A 22,612-nucleotide genomic window follows, 5' to 3' on the forward strand; every position below is an offset into this window, starting at 1 on the left:
TTGTCACAGCTTTTAGAGATAGCACCCCCTTTGCCATTTGATCACCCCCTTGTGCTATTTCATCACCCCCTTGTGCCATTTCATCACTCCCTTGTGCAATTTTATCAGCCCCCTATGACATGTCATCATCCCCTGTGGCATTTCATTAGCCTCCTGTTGCCTTTCATCGCCCTCTTGTGCCATTTCATCACCCCTTGTGCCTTTTCGTCAGCCCCCTGTGGCCTTTTTATCAGACTCCTGTGGCATTTCATCAGCCTCCTGTGGCATTTCCTCACCCCCTTGTGCCATTTCATCAGCCCCCTCTGGCATTTCATTACCCCCTTATGCCATGTCATCACCCCCTTGTGCCATTTCATCACCCTCTTGTGCCACTTCATCAGCCCCCTATGACGTTTCATCATCCCCCTGTGGCATTTCATCAGCCTCCTGTGGCCTTTCATCGTCCTCTTGTGCCATTTCATCACCTCCTTGTACCATTTCATCAGCCCCCTGTGCCATTTCATCACCACTTTGTACCATTTCATCAGCCCCCTGTGGCATTTCATTACCCCCTTGTGCCATTTCATAAGCCCCTTGTGGTATGTCATCACCCCCTTGTGCCATTTCATCACCCCCTTGTGTCATTTCATCACCCCCTTGTGCCATTCCATCACCCCCTTGTGGCAATTCATCACCCTCTTGTGCCATTCTATCACCCCCTTGTGCCATTTCATCACCCTCTTGTGCCATTCTATCACCCCCTTGTGCCATTTCATCAGCCCCCTGAGGCATTTCATCACCTCCTTGAGCCATTTCAGAGGTTTGTGGGATATAGAGTTACCCGCTGTATGTTCTGTGACTGTAAGCTCCCACCTGCTCAAGACTAAAAACCACCCACTCCTGCAAGTTTTATATCAGGTCCTGCAGGACCCATGGGATCCCGATCCCATTGCAATCTTCTACTTCAGAGCAAGAGACACTCATTGTACCCACTCTACACTCCAACATTGGATGAAGATCCCATGTAGAACATATGAAAATGGCTCTTCTGACCTGGACAACCCCTTTAACATGGTAGCAGTAACTTATTTAGTATTCAGTAGTAACCAATGCTGTATTTGGGGAAGCAATCTCTGGGGCCTTTGACTTATTGAAATGTTTTAGATGTTTCTAGTAGGAAATGTTGTTCCTCATAATAACGTACCTAGTACTTATCTTACAGAAAACTTCTTGAATGTTTCTTACACCCAAAAAGGGATTATTGAATAAGCCTTAGCTCCAGGCCTGTTTCATCAGATTCTTTGTGCTAAATATTAATGTGGTATTTGTCTATTTTTATCAGTGGCATCTTTATATATGCCAAGGAGACAATTTACTCTTTGACAGTTTTTTGGTAAAAGTAAGACATCTCCAGACTTGTTCTACATTTCCGCTCTTGAAGTGTATTTAAAAATCAAGGCTTGTCTTATACTGGGAGTTGAAACCAGTCATGGCGATCCAGTAGCCAACTTGACATTTTAAAAGGAAAGTTTATATAGACGTTTAAAGAAAATGTAGGTTTAAAGGGTAGCTCCCACCATCCTTTTTTTTTCCTGTCCCTGCCTATTGCCCATCTCTCCCTAACCCCCTCCCTGCTTAAATTTTTTTTTTTTTTTACTATATAAAAAAATGCCTTTTTGTCTGCCTGGTTGTGTGCTCACTACCAGGCAGACTTCCCCAGCAGGCACCACGTCACTTATGCCTGCTGGGGGGGGGGCGACTTCTGCCCTTAGTTCTTCTACACAGGGTACCTCCAGCTGTTTCACCACTACTTCTTTTGGCTACATCTTTTTGCTGTCAGGGCATGCTGGGAGTTGTAGTGGTGAAACAGCTGGAGGCACCCTGTGCAGCCCACCCGAGAACAATAAATTTGTTATGGCCACAGCACTAATCATAACATAGTACATGAGTACTACAACATATCAAAAAAAATGTTTGGTTTCAGTGCCCATTTAAGGGATACATTTTTACCTGCATGCATACAGTATGTGGAGTATCAATGAAATTTAGTTTTTTTTTTTTACTAAAGGCTGAAAGGGACTATTGGTGATTTGCTTTACTGTAACATGTGATATTGACACACAATGACATTGCACACTCCAAAACAGTGTTTCCCATTCAGGGTGCCTCCAGCTGTTGCAAAACTACAACTCCCAACATGTCCGGACATCCTTCGGCTGTCCGGGCATGCTGGGAGTTGTAGTTTTGCAACAGCTGGAGGCACACTAGTTGGGAAACACTGCTGTAAGCAATGTGGCCGACATTTGTCATTGTCTTTAGACTGTTTTTTGTGTCTAGAAAAGGCACAAAAAAGGCGCAAGCAGGGTTTATTTGCGCCTTTTTTGCACCTTTTGGGTTACGCATTTCTGCTGATTTTTAGTTGCAATCCACTGATTTTGGCAATACACATGATATGGAAGGGTTTTATGAACTGCACCTTTTTGTGAAAAGGCGCAAAAAAGGCGCAAAGCCACTGAAAAGTCTCTAAAACTACACCAGCCCAGACTTAGCTTAGCTTTTTGGTGTATGTGAAGAAAGAAATTTCAGAAAATGTGACCTGCTCAAAATATATCAAATGCCCTGTGACCATTTAATAAATTTGGTGCTCCTACACATTACCAGCACACACAAAAAAAGGTGCAGAAAAATGCTTCACTTACACCTACAATGATAAATGCCGGTGCATTGCCGTGGAATGAGATTTGCCATAGAATGAGATGGTCCGCCTCCATCACATCCTATTGGCTCTCTCTTGTCACGTGACATATTTAAACGTCACGCATCGATGCGCACAGCAGTGTCAGTTTGGCTATCACAGGGAGAGGATCTCCTCTCCCTGTGATAGCTGAAGCTGCACGGAGCTCTCATGGCCTCTGTGGCCCGACAGAAGTTCACACGTACGCAGCTCATACGGCTGCCTCATATACATTTACTGTTGATCCACAGCGCTATCGGGATCCCGATGCCGCTGTCATCAGTGTGCCTCCCCCCGAGCGCCCCACGCCCGCAGCTGTACTCCCCGTCCCGTTAACGCTCAGGGAGCGGGGAACAGAAAGTAGAGCATCGGGCGCAGGTTAAGTTATTCGCGTAGTGCTGCGCATGCGCAGTACTACTTTACCTGCGCCCGATGCTCTATTTTCTGTTCCCCGCTCCCTGAGCGTTAACGGGACGGGGAGTACAGCTGCGGGCGTGGGGAGCTCGCGGGGACGCATACTGATGACAGCGGCATCGGGCATAGGAATCCCCATAGCGCTGTTGATCGCTCCCTGAGCGTTAACAGGGGACTGGGAATAGACCTACGGGGGACGGGGAGTAGAGCTGCGGGGGACGGGGAGCAGAGCTACGGGAGACAGGGAGTACAGCTGCGGGGGACGGGGAGTACAGCTGCGGGGGACGGGGAGTAGAGCTGCGGGGACGGGGAGTGGAGCTGCGGGCGTGGGGCGCTCGCGGGGACGCACACTGATGACAGCGCCATCGGGCATATGGATCCCGATAGCGCTGTGGATGTAATAATAGAGTAAATGTATATGAGGCAGCCGTATGAGCTGCCTCATATACATGTGTGAACTTCTGTCGGGCCACAGAGGCCATGAGAGCTCCGTACAGCTTCAGCTATCACAGGGAGAGGAGATCCTCTCCCTGTGATAGCCAAACTGACACTACTGTGCGCATCGATGCGTGACGTTTAAATATGTCACGTGACAAGAGAGAGCCAATAGGATGTGATGGAGGCGGACCATCTCATTCTATGGCAAAACTCATTCCACGGCAATGCACCGGTCTATGTGTCTTTCATCTATAAATAAGCATGTGATAGAGTGGCCGTCGCAGGAGGCAAGTGTATTATTTGGTACCTAGAACATTATCCTCTGCTGCTAGTAGTCCAACTACATCTTTTTATTATTGCAGTTCTCATGGTAGAGAGTCTCTAGAATAAGGCCATGTTCACACAGCGTAAAATCTGCGTAGTGTCCGCCCAAAAAACACAGGTTGACATTTTGCACATTGGCTTGTTCTGCCGGCACTAGGACCACTCTGAAATAGATGGCAATGCATTTCCGAGCGGCATCCACAGAAACATTGGACCTGTCCATTGTTCCTGGGGATGCTCTAATCGGGATTTCCGCTGCAGATGTTTCCACCGCTGAAATTCTGCCATGTTCACAATGCAGCAGAATCCCATTTCTGTGTAATCCGCTGTGTAAACATAGCCTTAGAGTGGGGTTGGGTAAATAGAAACAACAAGGCCTTAGGGTGCGTTCACACTGCGGAATCTCCGCTCGCTGAATTCAGCGAGCGGAGATTCCGTCTGGCGACCGCTGCCGAAAATACTTCCGCGCTAGGGCCGCGGGGCACTGAGCTGTCACCATTGACTGCTATGCAGTGCCCGCGGAATCCGCGCAAAGAATTAACTTTCTTTGCGCGGAACAGTTTCAGCGGCGGAATTGTCCGCCGCAGAAATTCCGCAGTGTGAACAGGTCTCGCGGAGACCCATTCACACTAATGTTAAGTTCACACCGCGTAACTCCGCTCGTGGAATTCCGTGGGAATTCCGTAGTGTGAACGTACCCTTAGAAGTGTACCATTGCCTTTAAAATGAGATACAGTAAATTTGCTTATGTTCCCAGATCTTCAATATTATGGGTGTATTGCATTATTTAGGATCAGAAGAGGAGACAATATTAAATGTTTTAAAATGATGAATAAATTCTCTTTTTTTGCTTATAAAGACGATACTGTACATTTCCAGTCTATTCTTCCTTTTCACCTGCCGTATACTATTTCCTCCTCTCTTATGATTCTGTCATCTGTTCATTCCCTTTTACAGCTCCTTTTTTTTTTCTTGCCTTCCCGGCTTCCCGTTAGAACTTTTCATGTCTCATCTTCCATTATTTTTTCATTGCTCACTTCCTCTCCTCCTCCTCTTCTCAGTCCCAGGGGCTGCTTTATACAGCACCCTCCGCAGCATCCGGCTGCATCAGCATTTCATCGTTCATCATCCTACTGACATAGGAGTATTCAGTGTTTAGGGCCGGCCGGTAGACCTCAGGGCACATGACGGCTTAGAAATACATGTTCTATCAGTCATTCTTGGAGTCTTTTCTGATTTTGAGCCATGCACATGAATTATACAAGGTGCATGGCCGCATTCCGAAGGTCTGGATCTAGTAGATACGTGTTAAGGTTGGATGCAACCTGTATTTATGGGAGGCTTTAGGGGTACTCTGCCCCTAGACATCTTATCCCCTATCCAAAGGATAGGGGATAAGATGTCTGATCACGGGGATCCCGCTGCTGGGACTCCCACAATCTCCCTGCTGCACCTGGCGTTTGTTTAGAGCGTCGGGTGCAGTGCCGGAGGCTTGTGATGCCACGGCCACGCTTGTCACGGCCACGCTCGTCACGGCCACGCCCAGTCAATGCAAGTCTATGGGAGGGGGCGTGATGGCCGTCACGCCCCCTCCCATGGACTTGCATTGAGGGGTGTGGCCGTGACGTCACAAGCCTCCGCCCCACATCACCAGTCATCTGGCAAAGAGCAAAGTTTTCTCTGTGCATCAGATGTCTGGGGTGCTGCAGCCGAGATCGCGGGGATGACCAGCTGCGGGATCCCGCGATCAGACACCTTATCCCCTATCCTTTGGATAGGAGATAAGATGTCTAGGGGCGGAGTACCCCTTTAAATACAGATACATGAAGGTCAGGGAGCAGGTTTTCACGTTACGCTGTCCCACCCCTCTCCCTCCCTTATTTCAATACACATTTCATCAATCTTAATCAGGGTATGCCCTCGTAGGGTCTATTCACACGTACAGTATTTGTACATGTGAATAGATGTGTTCAGTCATTCAGTTTACATTGAAATCTGCAGCAGAAAATCAATCCTGCGCATCAAATCTGCGCAGAATACTGTAGGTGTGAATAGACCCGTAAGGTGTACCCCAAATGGTGGCCCGGGCACACCTCTAATTGCAAGTTAGGTTAGGTAGGTATACTTTTAATTTCTTTTGAAGACCACGAAATAGAATTAACCTGCATTTATTTTGCACATGTAAAATGTGTCTAATCCTAAAAATCTCTTATAACTGATATGCAGACTGTACATTTTCTCATATCTTGCCTGAATGTCCCCTTGCAAACAATAGGACTTACGTCTAGCTCTGTCTGTTGTATCCAAAATCTGATGCTTATTTTAACCTTCCCCATTAGAAGTCATCCGTAGGTAGTAATAATAATGTGATATGTGAAGACCACTTTCTAACACGTCTTTGCCAAAGGATCGTTATTTGCTATGCGAGTCCTGGCAATTCTTTGTACTAAGATAGTGTTTGCCGTCTAGCTGTGAGCATATGTTCCTTTAATAGGATGGGCAGGTATTCAGGGCTTTGGCTCTTGCTTTGGCACGCAGTAGGGGGCCCGGCGTCTCTGTGGTTGCCATGTTATGTGCCATCACCTCAGCTGCCCCCTTTTGAGAGTGTGCTGCTTCTTACAACTTCACAGCTGTGGGGACAAGTCAGGTGATTGTAGGGGACATCGTCTGAGTGCCAGGAATGTAATTCCTCCTTCATCTGGAGGAGAGAGCTTCATGCAATGAATGATCAACGTTTTCCTTCTGCATTAACCCCCCGATGCTTTCAGAACAACACACATGCTGGGCTGGCCTGTAATTTCCAAGGCATAGGATAGTGTAAAAGAATGTATAAAATAGTGTTTCCCAATCTGTGCCTTTCCAGCTTTTGCAAACTACCATTCCCATCATGCCCGGACAGCCAAAGGCTGTCCGGGCATGATGGGAATGGTAATTGTGCAACAGCTGGAGAGCCACAAGTTGGTGAAAACTGGTCTAAAAGAAGAAGGCAATGATTTTCTGCCCTATGGTCCCAATGTACTATAGTAATCATCTGGCCTCTACCTCTTCTATGCATTATTGATCTATACATTTGTACTCTACACATTTCCTGTCTTATGGATTATATTTCATTCTGTCCAAGATAACCATTCTTCCTACACACAGTCAGACATACAGTCATGGCCATAAATGTTGGCACCCCTGAAAATGAAGTATTTCTCACAGAAAAGGATTGCAGTAACACATATTTTGCTATACACATGTTTATTCCCTTTGTGTGTATTGGAACTAAACAAAAAAAAAAAAAGGGGAGGAAAAAAAGCAAACTGAACATATTGTCACACCAAACTCCAAAAATGGTCTGGACAAAATTATTGGCACCCTTTCAAAATTGTGGAAAAATAAGATTGTTTCAAGCATGTGATGCTCCTTTAAACTCACCTGGGGCAAGTAACAGGTGTGAGCAATATAAAAATCACAAGTTCACTTAGGCTTTGCATTGTGTGTCTGTGTGTGCCACACTAAGCATGGACAACAGAAAGAGGAGAAGAAAACTTTCCTAGGACTTGAGAACCAAAATTGTGGAAAAATATCAACAATCTCAAGGTTACAAGTCCATCTCCAGAGATCTAGATTTGCCTTTGTCCAACATTATCAAGAAGTTTGCAACCCATGGCACTGTAGCTAATCTCCCTGGGCGTGGACGGAAGAGAAAAATTTATGAAAGGTGTCAACGCAGGATAGTCCGGATGGTGGATAAGCAGCCCAAGTTCCAAAGATATTCAAGCTGTCCTGCAGGCTCAGGGAGCATCAGTATCAGCGCGAACTATCCATCGACATTTAAATGAAATGAAACGTTACGGCAGGAGACCCAGGAGGACCCCACTGCTGACACAGAGACATAAAAAAGCAAGACTACATTTTGCCAAAATGAACTTGAGTAAGCCAAAATCCTTCTGGGAAAACATCTTGTGGACAGATGAGACCAAGATAGAGCCTTTTGGTAAAGCACAACATTCTTCTGTTTACCGAAAACAGAATGAGGGCTACAAAGAAAAGAACACAGTACCTACAGTGAAATATGGTGGAGGGTCAATGATGTTTTGGGGTTGTTTTGCTGCCTCTGGAACTGGGTGCCTTGAATGTGTGCAAGGCATCATGAAATCTGAGGATTATCAATGGATTTTGGGTCGCACTGTACAGCCAAGTGTCAGAAAGCTGGGTTTGCGTCCGAGATCTTGGGTCTTCCAGCAGGACAATGACCCCATTCATATGTCAAAAAGCACCCAGAAATGGATGGCAACAAAGTGTTGGAGAGTTCTGAAGTGGCCAGCAATGAGTCCAGATCTAAATCCCATTGAACACCTGTGGAGAGATTTAAAAATTGCTGTTGGAAAAAGGCACCCTTCCAATAAGAGAGACTGGAGCAGTTTGCAAAGGAAGAGTAGTTCAACATTCCGGCTGAGAGGTGTAAGAAGCTTATTGATGGTTATAGGAAGTGACTGATTTCAGTTATTTTTCCCAAAGGGTGTTCAACCAAATATTAAGTTAAGGGTGACAATAATTTTGTCCAGCCCATTTTTGGAGTTTGGTGTGACATTATGTCCAATTTGCTTTTTTTCCTCCCTTTTATGGTTTAGTTCCAATACACACAAAGGGAATAAACATGTGTATAGCAAAATATGTGTTAATGCAATCCTTTTCTGTGAGAAATACTTAATTTTCTAAAATTTCAGGGGTGCCAACATTTACAGCCATGACTGTATGACTATATCTTCTCAATTTTCTATGTCTTTATACGTCAACAGTCTATAGTGCCATCTTTTTCTCTCCTGTGCTTCCTGTGTGTTCTTCCGTTATCTATGTGATGGATATCGATGTCTTGATGTCTTTCTCTGCCTCCTGCTCCCGCTTTCAATCCATCTTCCTCTGAGACCTTCATCTTCCTCACGTGACCTTCTCACTTACCAGGGCCTTCCTGGGTAATGTCTTTTTCTGCTTACCCACACCTTCCACCCTTATCTCTCTTTCTGCTTCTCTTCCTTGTTCAATTTCCATGGCCTACTTTCACTTCACTCCTTTCCCAGGAGCACTTTCTGTCCTGCCGCCTGTGACTAACTTCAAAGAGTGCGATATGGGACCCCCTCCCACACACAGCTTCCGCCACTCCTCCCAGCCCCCAACCAGCACCATCCCCCGAGTCTTCATTATGAGAAATCACGCCAATTAGTGCTACCATGACTATATTTTGTGCGCCTGGGGGAGCCTGTGTATACTGCATAGGGTGTAGATTTGATATATATATATATTTATAATACAACTCCCCTTTGCGTCAAGTATCTGGGATCGTCTTTATGTAACAGGCCGTTTCTTATTTTTCCATTCAAGCAAATCAGTGTTACCTTGGTTAACCCGTCAGTCATGTAGACAGATATTGACCGAGATGCCGAAATAACATTCCAACCTATGGATTGCGATCTAGATGTTTAATGTAATAAAAGCAGAGAATGCTAAGGACAGGTCCATTCCTCATTCGTGACCCTAGGTGAACAAGTGCCTGCAGCCACCAGCTTCATCTTACCCAAATGGGATTACTCTCTATCATTATGTTTCTCCTTGTGAGGCCTGAATAGTATATCATGACCACCTTGGGAAGGTGAATCTGCCTCAACTAGTATTTTCCAGATCATGTGTCAGATAGTCACACTGGGCGTTTCGGAAAATGTCTACATTCGATGCATCCATGAATCATGTTTCCTTTTTAAGGCAAAGGCTAGTTGTTGCTTTCTGTTGTATTGCTTCTTTTATAAAGAGCTGACACAAATCATACCATTACATAGACATGCATTTCATCAAAAATAGGCAGCTGAAAAGTATAGGGATACTCTGTAGAAAAAAAAATTTGAAATCAAATTACACTGCATTGTTAATTACTTTTATTTCAAAGTTCAATTTTTTCAGGATTTATCTGCTGCTGTATAACATGAAGGAAGTTGTGTAGTCTTTCCAGTCTGACACAGTACTCTCTGCTGCCACCTCTGTCGATGCCAGGAACTGTCTAGAACATAAGCAAATCTCCGTAGCAAACTTTTGCTCTGGACAATTTCTGACATGAACAGAGGTGACAGTAGAGAGCACCTACGTGTCTGACTGGAAGTTCACCACTTTTGTATGTACCCAGAGAGTTGCAGTTGAATGCACATTGTCAGCCAGGGCAACCATTATATTGACCTCCTTGGAGAAAGTCCCCCTTCTTGGTTCATACAATGTCAGCTATGTAACCCTCTTGCAGTGGGCATGGCTCCTACCTTTTTATTTATTTATAATTTTTTTTAATCTTACAAGATCTTTGATATCTAATCTTAATATATTGATCAAATTGTATAAATCACAATTTTATTCCTATACCTATGAATATTTTTATCTTCCCTGACAGGTTTGGTGAAACTTGGAATACATTGCGTCACGTGTCAAAAGGTCGCCATCAAAATTGTCAACCGGGAGAAGCTTAGCGAGTCTGTGTTAATGAAGGTAATTTATTAAAGACGTGAAATAATATCTACTGTATTCAGCGCTGGGATTACTCCACATCATCCTGTTGGCACAAAGCCTGCTGGGGCCAAAACTATGGGGCCCTTTCTTTACTGGTAGTGAAGAAGAATAAGACCAGCAACTTAAGTATCTAAGGGCCTCTACATGTACATTCATGTGTTTTTATTTGGTTGGTTAATAAAATATATATTTATATAAAAAAATGTACAATTGATATATACTGTATAATGTTCAAAAAGCCTTTAAAGGAGTACTCTGAAGCAAACTTATCTTATCCCATTGAAAAGGCAGCAATAAGTTATATAACAACATCAATTACCTCCATTGTCTTAAAGGGGTACAGCTGTCACGCCCCCTCCCATAGGCTTGCATTGACGGGGCGGGGCGTGACGTCACACGAGGGCGGAGCCGTGACCTCTCAATACTCCGGCCATGTGATCGGCAGTCATCAGACCCAGAGCGCACATGCTGTTGGTAACGGGGTGCTGCGTGAAAAATCACGGGGGTCCCCAGTGGCGGGACCCCCTCGATTAGGCATCTTATCCCCTATCCTTTGGATAGGGGATAAGATGTCTTAGCGCCGGAGTACCCCTTTAATTCCACGCATTCCGAAATCCGGAAGTTCAGGCTGTCTGCCACAATTATGAATTTCCTACCCCGTGCATGCTGAGGGCCGCAGCCATCTTGGTAACGAAACATCACCTTGTTCAGGATCCTCCCTGCTATGCGACCCCCTAGCCACGACTAGATCACTCCCACATTTACATATTCATACAATCTTCATTTGCACAGCCGTCATTCGCTGGGCTGTGCAAACGCCTCATAATGCCTCTAGCCTATCAGCAGGAGCCGGACGCGCCTGCGCACTAATCCTTTCCCGGAACCAGGCATGTGATCTCTTTAGGCCAATGATATCCCTGATAGGCTGCCGTAACTACCAGGGATATTCTCAAAACCACTTAGTAAGTTTTGCATAGCGGGCAAGCTCCTGAGCCGGAAGTGCCTGCGGACACACACATTCCCCAGGAGCGGTCATCTGATAACTGAAGTCCAATGATATCCCTGATAGTTACGCCGGTGTAACTTCCAGGGATATTCTAGTAACAAGTTAGTAATATTTATATCATAGCCGGGGAATGAGGGGGAAGGGAGACACAGATGATTGCGGGGGGGGTTTAGGGGCATGGGCAACATTACTATTGAAATTATTAGGGAGGGGAGAGAAGGAGGAAGGAGAAGGCAGTCACGGAGGGACAGGAACTTGCAGCAAAGCAGCATGAGGGATGACGATTTTTACGACATCCTCCACACCACTATAACCAGGAAGTGCCATGAAATACAGAGCGCCACACCGTGAGAAAGGCTGGACCGATTGGAGCAAAAAGTACATGGCCGAGAGGTACGGCCGTGGAGGACATTTTGGGGGTATACATTTTTAAATCAGAGTACTCCTTTAAGTTCCCCATAAGACTTCATGTATCATGTGACCATATATTGGCTCCATATAGCATTTATAGGCCTCTCTGAGGTCCTGCTGTATTTTTGTATAGACCTGGACCGGCAGAGTTTTTTTCTTCTTATGAACTCCATAAAAATTGTGTCATGTTATTTTATCTACTGTACTATTGAACTATTGTCCCCTAGAAGCATTGCTTCTAGGAATCAGTGAGACTTTATTCACACATACCAATAAAAAGCCTTGAAAACCAATGGCAACAACACAACATGCAAAATACATATAGACCAATGCAATGACACAATATTACCCTCCAGACCAATGCTTTTTCATGGAGTGAATCATTAGTATCATGAGTAACACCTCTTTGTATACGGTTTTTCAACTGCAACTATGGGCCAGCTTTAATGGCTTATTCATACTTCCACATTACAGATTTCTATTTTTTTTCTTTGAAAAATATTCCTTATACACTTACATAGATAATAACATTATATTTATATTTGTAAAATACATTGGTTAAAAATGTGTATTTTGGGGGGGGGGGGGGGGGGTGAAAAAATGATGTCCCTGCAGCTATTGCCTGTGAATCTCTGTGAGAAGTCCAAATACAGGAATTGTGGGTGGACAAGCGGGGCTCTGTACACTGAGGACAAGCAGGGCTCTGTACACTGAGGATAAGCAGGGCTCTGTACACTGAGGATAAGCAGGGCTCTGTGCACTGAGGACAAGCAGGGCTCTTTACACTGAGGACAAGCAGGGCTCTGTACACTGAGGACAAGCAGGGCTCTTTACACTGAGGACAAGCAGGGCTCTTTACACTGAGGCCAAGCAGGTCTCTATGCACTGAGGAAAAGCAGGGCTCTGTACACTGAGGACAAGCAGGGCTCTTTGCAGTGAGGACAAGCAATGCTCTGTACACTGAGAACAAGCAGGGCTCTGTGCACTGAGGATAAGCAGGGCTCTGTGCACTGAGGCTAAGCAGGGCTCTGTGCACTGAGGACAAGCAGGGCTCTGTACTCTGAGGACAAGCAGGGCTCTGTGCACTGAGGATAAGCAGGGCTCTGTGCAGTGAGGACAAGCAGGGCTCTGAAGTGAGGACAAGCAGGGCTCTGTGAAGTGAGTACAAGCAGGGCTCTGTGCACGGAGGACAAGCAGGGCTCTTTGCAGTGAGGCTAAGCAGGGCTCTGTGCACTGAGGACAAGCAGGGCTCTGTACTCTGAGGATAAGCAGGGCTCTTTGCAGTGAGGACAAGCAATGCTCTGTACACTGAGGAAAAGCAGGGCTCTGTGCACTGAGGATAAGCAGGGCTCTGTGCACTGAGGCTAAGCAGGGCTCTGTGCACTGAAGACAAGCAGGGCTCTGTGCACTGAGGACAAGCAGGGCTCTGTACTCTGAGGACAAGCAGGGCTCTGTGCACTGAGGATAAGCAGGGCTCTGTGCAGTGAGGACAAGCAGGGCTCTGAAGTGAGGACAAGCAGGGCTCTGTGAAGTGAGGACAAGCAGGGCTCTGTGCACTGAGCACAAGCAGGGCTCTTTACAGTGAGGGCAATCAGGGCTCTTTACAGTGAGGACAAGCAGGGCTCTGTACACTGAGGACAAGCAGGGCTCTGTACACTGAGGACAAGCAGGGCTCTGTGCACTGAGGACAAGCAGGGCTCTGTGCACTGAGGACAAGCAGGGCTCTGTGCACTGAGGACAAGCAGGGCTCTGTGCACTGAGGATAAGCAGGGCTCTGTGAAGTGAGGACAAGCAGGGCTTTGTACACTGAGGACAAGCAGGGCTCTGTGCACTGAGGACAAGCAGGGCTCTTTATAGTGAGGGCAAGCAGGGCTCTTTACAGTGAGGACAAGCAGGGCTCTGTACACTGAGGACAAGCAGGGCTCTGTGCAGTGAGGACATGCAGGGCTTTGTACACTGAGGACAAGCAGGGCTCTGTGCAGTGAGGACAAGCAGTGCTCTGTACACTGAGGACAAGCAGGGCTCTGTGCACTGAGGATAAGCAGGGCTCTGTGCACTGAGGCCAAGCAGGGCTCTGTGCACTGAGGCCAAGCAGGGCTCTGTACACTCAGGACAAGCAGGGCTCTGTGCACTGAGGACAAGCAGGGATCTGTGCACTGAGGACAAGCAGGGCTCTGTGCACTGAGGACAAGCAGGGCTCTGTACACTGAGGACAAGCAGGGCTCTGTGCACTGAGGACAAGCAGGGCTCTGTGCAGTGAGGACATGCAGGGATTTGTACACTGAGGACAAGCAGGGCTCTGTGCACTGAGGACAAGCAGGGCTCTGTGCACTGAGGACAAGCAGGGCTCTGTGCACTGAGGACAAGCAGGGCTCTGTGCACTGAGGACAAGCAGGGCTCTGTGCACTGAGGACAAGCAGGGCTCTGTGCAGTGAGGACATGCAGGGCTTTGTACACTGAGGACAAGAAGGGCTCTGTACACTGAGGACAAGCAGGGCTCTGTGCACTGAGGACAAGCAGGGCTCTGTGCACTGAGGATAAGCAGGGCTCTGTGCAGTGAGGACAAGCAGGGCTCTGTGCAGTGAGGACAAGCAGGGCTCTGAAGTGAGGACAAGCAGGGCTCTGTGAAGTGAGGACAAGCAGGGCTCTGTGAAGTGAGGACAAGCAGGGCTCTGTGCACTGAGGACAAGCAGGACTCTTTACAGTGAGGACAAGCAGGGCTCTGTATACCGAGGACAAGCAGGGCTCTGTACACCGAGGACAAGCAGGGCTCTGTACACCGAGGACAAGCAGGGCTCTGTACACTGAGGACAAGCAGGGCTCTGTACACTGAGGACAAGCAGGGCTCTGTACACTGAGGACAAGCAGGGCTCTGTACACTGAGGACAAGCAGGGCTCTGTACACTGAGGACAAGCAGGACTGTGTGCACTGAGGACAAGCAGGGCTCTGTCCACTGAGGCTCTGTGACATAACCCCGGCTCACACATCAGGCTGATTGACAGACCAGGAGCCTGCACAGAGCCCTGCATGTCCTTAGTTGACAGAGCCCTCCTTGTCCCTCCCACACTTGTATTTTGTCTCTGCACACAGTCAATAGAACAGGACAGCATTTTTTCCACCCAAAATATACACATTTGTTAAGAAATGTATACAACTATACATATAATGCTATTAACTACACTATATAAAAAGTTTTTGAAAATGACAGTGCTCATTTAAGGCAGTGGTCTGCAAGCTGCTGCCCTCCAGAAAATGTTGCAAAAGTACAACTCGCAGCATCACCGGACAGCCAACAGCAACATCTGGTGGAGGGCAGCAGTTTGGATATACAGGGCAACTTCTATGGGGGTTGCTTTCTCAAAAAAAAAAAAAAAGCACTACGCATAAGATATGGTGGACTGAAAATCTGTCGCATAAAAGGTGGTCTTCTGAGACCTCTTAAGGTCTATTCACACGTACAGTATTCTGCACAGATTTGATGCGCAGGATTTTCTGCCGCAGATTTCAATGTAAACTGAATGACTGAACACAGCTTGAAATACTGCACGTGTGAATAGACCCTTAACCCTTTAAGGACTTAGGATGTACTTGTACATCCTGAGCCCGCTCCCGGTGTTAAAAACGGGGTCACGCCGTGACCCCGCATCACACCGGGTTGGTCCCAGCTGCTAATCATAGCCGGGACCCTGGGCTAACAGTGTGCGGCACCGATCATTGTGCCGCGCGCTGTTAACCCTTCAGACGCGGCGATCAAATTTGACCGCCGCGTCTGAAAACTAAAGTAAACGCTTCCCGGCAGCTCAGTTGGGCTGATCGGGACATCGCGATAAAATCAGCTGGGACGCAGGCGGAGGTCTCCTTACCTGTGTCCGCGGCGTCCGATTGGGGTTTGATTGCTCCAAGCCTGAGCTACAGGCTTGAGCAATTGAGCCCCTATCTCGCTGATCCGTGCAGAGCTATGGCTCTGCAGGGATCAGCATAGGAGATCAGTGTGTGCAGTGCTATAGCTCCCTATGGGAGCTATAGCACTGCAAAAAAAAAGTGGAAAAAAAAAAGTTAACAAAGGTCATTTAACCCCTTCCCTAATAAAAGTTCAAATCACCCCCCTTTTCCCATAAAAAAAACTGTGTAAATAAAAATAAACATATGTGGTATCCCCGCCTGCGTAAATGTCCGAACTATAAAAATATATCATTAATTAAACCGCACGGTCAATGGCGTACGCGCCAAAAAATTCCAAAGTCCAAAATAACGTATTTTTGGTCGCTTTTTATATCATGAAAAAATGAATAAAAAGCGATCAAAAATTCCGATCAATACTGCTAAAAACGTCAGATCACGGCGCAAAAAATTTGCCCTCATACCGCCCCATACGCAGAAAAATAAAAAAGTTATAGGGGTCAGAAGATGACAATTTTAAACGTAAAAATTTCTGTGCATGTAGTTATGATCGAAAATCGAAAACCCCTCAGTCCTTAAGGGGTTATAGAGGCTTTAATGTATAGCCATTCTGCCCACATATGCAGTATAGGAGAAGACTGCTAGCTTTTCTAAGATACCAGACAATTAATGAAATGGATTTTTATAAACGTGTTGTTATTTTCCCCCTTGAAGCTGGTATCATCACGCATCCATCTTTCCTGACCTGTCCTGTGATCAGGAGCTTGTATGCAGAGTTGTCTGTCTCTGGACTGCTGATGTCCAAACATGATTAATTACATTTTTATCTGACGTGAATAGTCGCTATACGGGTATATATCAGGCACATTAGATGAATAAACTCCCTTTGTTTGTATGGGCCCTAGAGCAGTGATTGGTAGCAGTCGGCAGATGATGGAGATGTTCTCGGGATGCAGTGCGGGGCTCAGCTGACAATAATTCTCCTTGGCATTAACATGAATGCACTGACACTGCTGTCTAATGGCTCCCATGGTAAGAACAGATGGGAGCTCAGACACTACCTAGTCGGACTTCATGGCGTCAAAGATCATATGTTGTGTTACCAAAACAGAGCAACAGTACATGTCATAGGCTTAATAATGTGTGTATGCTAAGCTGTTCAATATTCTTTACTGGATCCATGACTATCCTCAGAACAAGCAGCAAAAACTCCAAACATCTATATTAACACCACATTTTACATTCTGTAAAATTGTCATTTGTATTTATTTTATTTCTTTAATCTTAACAACCAGACACTTTAACTTATGAAAAAAGTATGGCTCCGTTATATCAGGTTCTAAACAACCAAACACTTTAACTTATGAAAAAAGTATGGCTCCGTTATATCAGGTTCTAAACAACCAAACACTTTAACTTATGAAAAAAGTATGGCTCCGTTATATCAGGTTCTAATTTTTATTTTTGCCTTAAATGTTTTCAAAAATTTTTTAGGCATCACGTTTAGTGTATATATGTCAACATATTGACAAAAAAGATATGACAACATATGCCATGGTATTCTCATGGTGGACCCATTGGGGGACATGTATCAAAGAATTTACACCGTTTTTGTGTGTAAATTGTTGCACAAAATTTTGCACAAGCTGTTTATTTGCGTCTTTTTTTTGCGTACATTCTGAGCATTTCCTCCTGATCTAAATCATCAATTCTATTTTTCAAAGAGTTGATTGAGGAGATTACTATATTTGCCTGCAATTTATGAAACTCATTGCACTTGATTGATAAATTTAGCGCTTCTGCACATAATTTAGAATTTGGCAAAAGGGGTAAACTGCTTCTACCATACACAAATAATGATACATGTCCCCCATTGAGTTCAATTAGCTGAACATAATCTCATAGTTACCTCATAATACCTATGTTAGGTCCATTCCCTGAATGTAAAGTTTTTCTGTACAGGACTCAAAAACATGGACTGAATGTAGTCTCTATTAGACTATGCTCGGTCCATTGAACTCAGGGTGAGTCCCGGTGACATTGCTAAGGTTGGTGTCACCTGGTGCAGTAGAAAGTGATGTAACCCCATACCCCCTGCCCCAAAATAATTTTTTTTTGCCTGTTGTAACGGACACCCATGGTGTTTAGTGTTGCTCGCGAATATTTGCAATGCAAATTTTATTCGCGAGTATCGCATATTCGCGAATTCGCAAATATTCACGAATATAGCATTAGATATTCGTAATTACGAATATTTGTTTTTTTTTTTTCACAGTACACATAACAGTGATCATCCCTCTCTGCTTCCAGCTTGTGTGGTGTAAAGAAGGCTCTAATACAACTGTGTGAGACTGGTGTGCGAATTTTCGCATATGCGAAAAATTTTTATATGCTAATTTTCGCATATATACGTTTTTTCGCATATGTTAATTTTCGCATACGCATAATTTTCGCATCTGCGAAAATAAAATGGGAATATTACGAATATGCGAATGTTCGCGAATATATGACGAATATTCACCTATATATTCGCGAATATTCGCGAATTCAAATATGGCCTATGCCTCTCAACACTAATGGTGTTAGGGAAAATTATTTACAGTGCAATAATCAAATATACCAATTGGCAGGTAAGCGGATGGTGCTAAAGTAGTTTTTAACATGTGAAACTACACCTCCCTGTATGACCTAAGTAATGGTGAGGTTAGGCTGGGAGTTGTTGTTTCACCCATCATTACTGTAGAACTTACAAGTGACTCCAGCTCTGATGGGACATAGTGAGGAGAATACACAATGATATCAGTGACTACAGGCAACGTCTTCTCTATAGTGAGGAAAATACACAATGATATCAGTGACTACAGGCTACGTCTTCTCTATAGTGAGGAAAATACACAATGATATCAGTGACTACAGGTGACGTCTTCTCTATAGTTTTTCCTTATCTAATTCAGCTGTTACATACCACCAGAACTTGATTCAGCTAAATCTTCTCTGTGTAGAACTTGATGCCCAGACAGCATTGGCTCATCACTTTGTTGGCGGATGCTGATCCTCTATATGAAAATCATAATTAATATAATTCTGCTAGAAACTGCACCTAAATATAATAATGCCACACACTGCATCCTCTGAATATAATACTGCTACACACTGTACCCTCTGAATATAATACTGCTACACACTGCACCCTCTGAATATAATACTGCCACACACTGTACCCCCTGAACATAATACTGCCACACACTGTACACTCTGATTACACTACAACACCCTGTGTCCCCTAAATATAATAGTGTCACTGCCACACACTGAATCCTCTGAATATAATTCTGCCACATGCTGTACCCTCTGAATATAATACTTCAACACACTGTGCCATCTGAATATAATACTACCACACACTGCACCCTCTGAATATAATCCTGCCACAAAGCACCCTCTGATTATAATACTACCACACACTGTACCCTCTGAATATAATACTGTCACACACTGCACCCTCTTAAGAAAATACTGCCACACACAGTGCACTCTGAATATAATACTACCACACACTGCGCCCTCTGAATATAATACTTTCACACTGTGCTTTCTGAATATAATACTGCCACACACTGTACCCTCTGAATATAATACTACCACACACTGCACTCTCTGAATATAATACGGCCACACACTGTACCCTTAGAATATAATGCTGCCACACACTGGACCCTCTGAATATAATACTACCACATACTGTACTCTTTGAATAGAATGCTACCACACACTGTGCCCTCTGAATATAATACTACTACACACTGCACTCTCTGAATATAATACTACCACACAATGTACCCTTTGAATATAATACTGCCACACACTGTACCCTCTGAAAATAATACTACCACACACTGTGCCCTCTTAATATAATATTACCACATATTGTACTCTCTGAATATAATACTACCACACACTGTGCCCTCTGAATATAATGCTACCACATACTGTGCTCTCTGAATATAATACTACCACATACTGTACTCTCTGAATATAATACTACCACATCCTGTACTCTCTGAATATAATACTACCACACACTGTACTCTCTGAATATAATACTACCACACACTGTACCCTCTTAATATAATACAACCACACACTGCACTCTCTGAATATAATGCTACCACACACTGCACTCTCTGAATATAATACTACCACACACTGTGCCCTCTGAATATAATACTACCACACACTGTGCCCTCTGAATATAATACTACTACACACTGCACTCTGAATATAATACTACCACACAATCTACCCTTTGAATATAATACTGCCACACACTGTACCCTCTGAAAATAATACTACCACACACTGTGCCCTCTTAATATAATATTACCACATATTTTACTCTCTGAATATAATACTACCACACACTGTGCCCTCTGAATATAATACTACCACATACTGTACTCTCTGAATATAATGCTACCACATACTGTGCTCTCTGAATATAATACTACCACATACTGTACTCTCTGAATGTAATACTACCATATCCTGTGCTCTCTGAATATAATACTACCACACACTGTACTCTCTGAATATAATACTACCACACACTGTACCCTCTTAATATAATAAAACCACACACTGCACTCTCTGAATATAATGCTACCACATACTGTGCTCTCTGAATATAATACTACCACACACTGTACCTCTGAATATAATACAACGACACACTGCACTCTCTGAATATAATACTACCACACACTGTGCCCTCTGAATATAATACTACCACACACTGTGCTCTCAGAATATAATACTGCCACACACTGTACCTTTTGAATATAATACTGCCACACACTGTGTTCTCAAAATGTATACACATTACTGCACCTCATGCCTGCCTCCACCCCTCTCCATTACTGTTCCTCATGCCTTCACACCCCCCTCCCCTCCATTGCTGTTCCTCATGCCTCCCCTCCATTGCTGTTCCTCATGCCCTCACCCCCCCCCTTCATTACTGTTCCTCATCCTGCACATTCCTTCCCTGCCTTACAGTTCCCCAAGTTAACTCCCCCTTTCAACCATTACAGTTCCCCAAGTTAACTCCCCCTTTCAACCATTACAGTTCCCCAAGCTTACACCCTCTTGCCCTCAATGACTGTGCCTTATGCCCACACTCCCCCCTCCCCCTCTACATTACTGTTCCTCATGCAAGCGGAACCCCCCACCTGTCTGGGCATGCTGGGAGTTGCATTTTTGCAGCAGCTGGAGGCACCCTGGTTAGGAAACACTGCCCTATATGGATAAGGGATAACAAGCTGAGATGGGAATACCCCTTTAAAGGTACGAACACACTATGTTTCAACCCCCCCCCCCGTTAATAGTATCCATTGGCATCCCGCAATAAAGGGATGTTGACATATACTATTAACGAGAGCAGCGGACCCCCTTCCCTTTTATGGCCGAATGGAGTCCCCCCCTAGTGAGTCTGTTCAGGACATATGCGCTATTTTAAGCTGACTCATAATGGGGGGGCTGTTGCACTTTTGAAATGGCAGATAAGTCCCGAAAGTAGTCACTAGGGGGAAGATTTATCAAAACCTGTGCAAAGGAAAATTTACCAGTTTCCCATAGCAACCAATCAGATCGCTGCTTTCATTTTGCTGAGGCCTTGTTAAAAATGAAAGAAGCGATCTGATTGGTTGCTATGGGCAACTGGTGAACTTTTCCTCTGGACATGTTTTGATAAATTTCCCTCTAGATGACTACTTTCAGCCCTAGAAGCGAATGAGGTCCGCTGCTCTCGTTAACAGTATATGTCGGCATCTGGTTTTCAGGCAGGATGCCGACAGATACTATTAATGGGAGCAGAATCTTAATGTGATCGTAGTGTTCGTACCCTAAGGTTATGTTCACATGGAAAATTTCCGTGGACATTCCCACATGAGAACATAGCCTAAGAAACACAGGCTTCTTAATACATATGGAGCTTCTTTGACTGTGCCTGCACCACACACTTATAGTAAATGTGTTGGGCCGTGCCCCTTCTACTTTTTAAAAAGTGGTGACTGTGATGTAAAAATGCAGAAATGACAAGTTTTTGTTATGCCAAACTGTTGTAAGTCAGAAAACATTTATGCCTTGATAAATGATCCTCAGTTGTTTGGGGTTTTTTATATTAATGTCGCCATAAGGCTGTGTTCACACGGCGGAATATTTGTTGATTGTCTGCCAGGAACACAAAATGTTTCTGCCGCGGAAATTCTGCATTCACGTTGTGCAATGGGACTCCATTTCACTGGATTTCGCTCAGAAATTTTACCATGTGAACATGGGCCAAAGAAGACTATAGCAAAATGCCTGAGAAAAGAAAAACAAAAATAAAAACGCCAAAAATGCCGTTGACCCAAAAAATTGCACCAAAAGTGCAGAAAACACTCTAAACTAAAAAGCTTGGCTTGTAGTACAGTGATCCCTCAACTTACAATGGCCTCAACATACAATAGTTTCAACATACAATGGTCTTTTCTGGACCATCGTAAGTTGAAACCAGACTCAACATACAGTGTACGGACAGTCCAGATCTGTGAAACGTGTCAATGGCTGGAAGAAGTGACCAATTAGAATGGGCATTCACTGGTAAAACCCCTGTATTACTGAAGCGTATGCACTGACTGGTGTCTGGTAGCGCCCCCTACAGTATAGGGAGATATTCTTTACCTGTACCAGGATTACCTGCTCCTTTGGACACCAGGTGAGGGCGGCTCCATGTTACTTTTTTAGGACATTGCATGTACTGTACAGGATCCCGAAGAAGCTCCTGTCCTCTACATAGACCAGTGTTTCCCAAGCAGGGTGCCCCCAGCTGTTGCAAAAC

The 22,612-nt window shown here is 44.8% G+C and overlaps 1 protein-coding gene across 8 annotated transcripts in view; it reads left to right on the forward strand.

Moving 5' to 3' along the window:
• The window catches only part of BRSK2 (BR serine/threonine kinase 2), a 215,428-nt gene that overhangs the window by 83,270 nt on the left and 109,546 nt on the right, over nucleotides 1-22,612 (forward strand). For all 8 annotated transcript variants that reach the window (XM_056526827.1, XM_056526826.1, XM_056526821.1 and 5 more), the window contains exon 2: nucleotides 10,305-10,399. In XM_056526827.1, the coding sequence (XP_056382802.1) occupies nucleotides 10,305-10,399 (95 nt within the window). The remainder of the gene's footprint in view (nucleotides 1-10,304; nucleotides 10,400-22,612) is intronic.

Source organism: Hyla sarda, chromosome 6 (genome assembly GCF_029499605.1).
Source record: "Hyla sarda isolate aHylSar1 chromosome 6, aHylSar1.hap1, whole genome shotgun sequence".
Classification (NCBI taxonomy): domain Eukaryota; kingdom Metazoa; phylum Chordata; class Amphibia; order Anura; family Hylidae; genus Hyla; species Hyla sarda.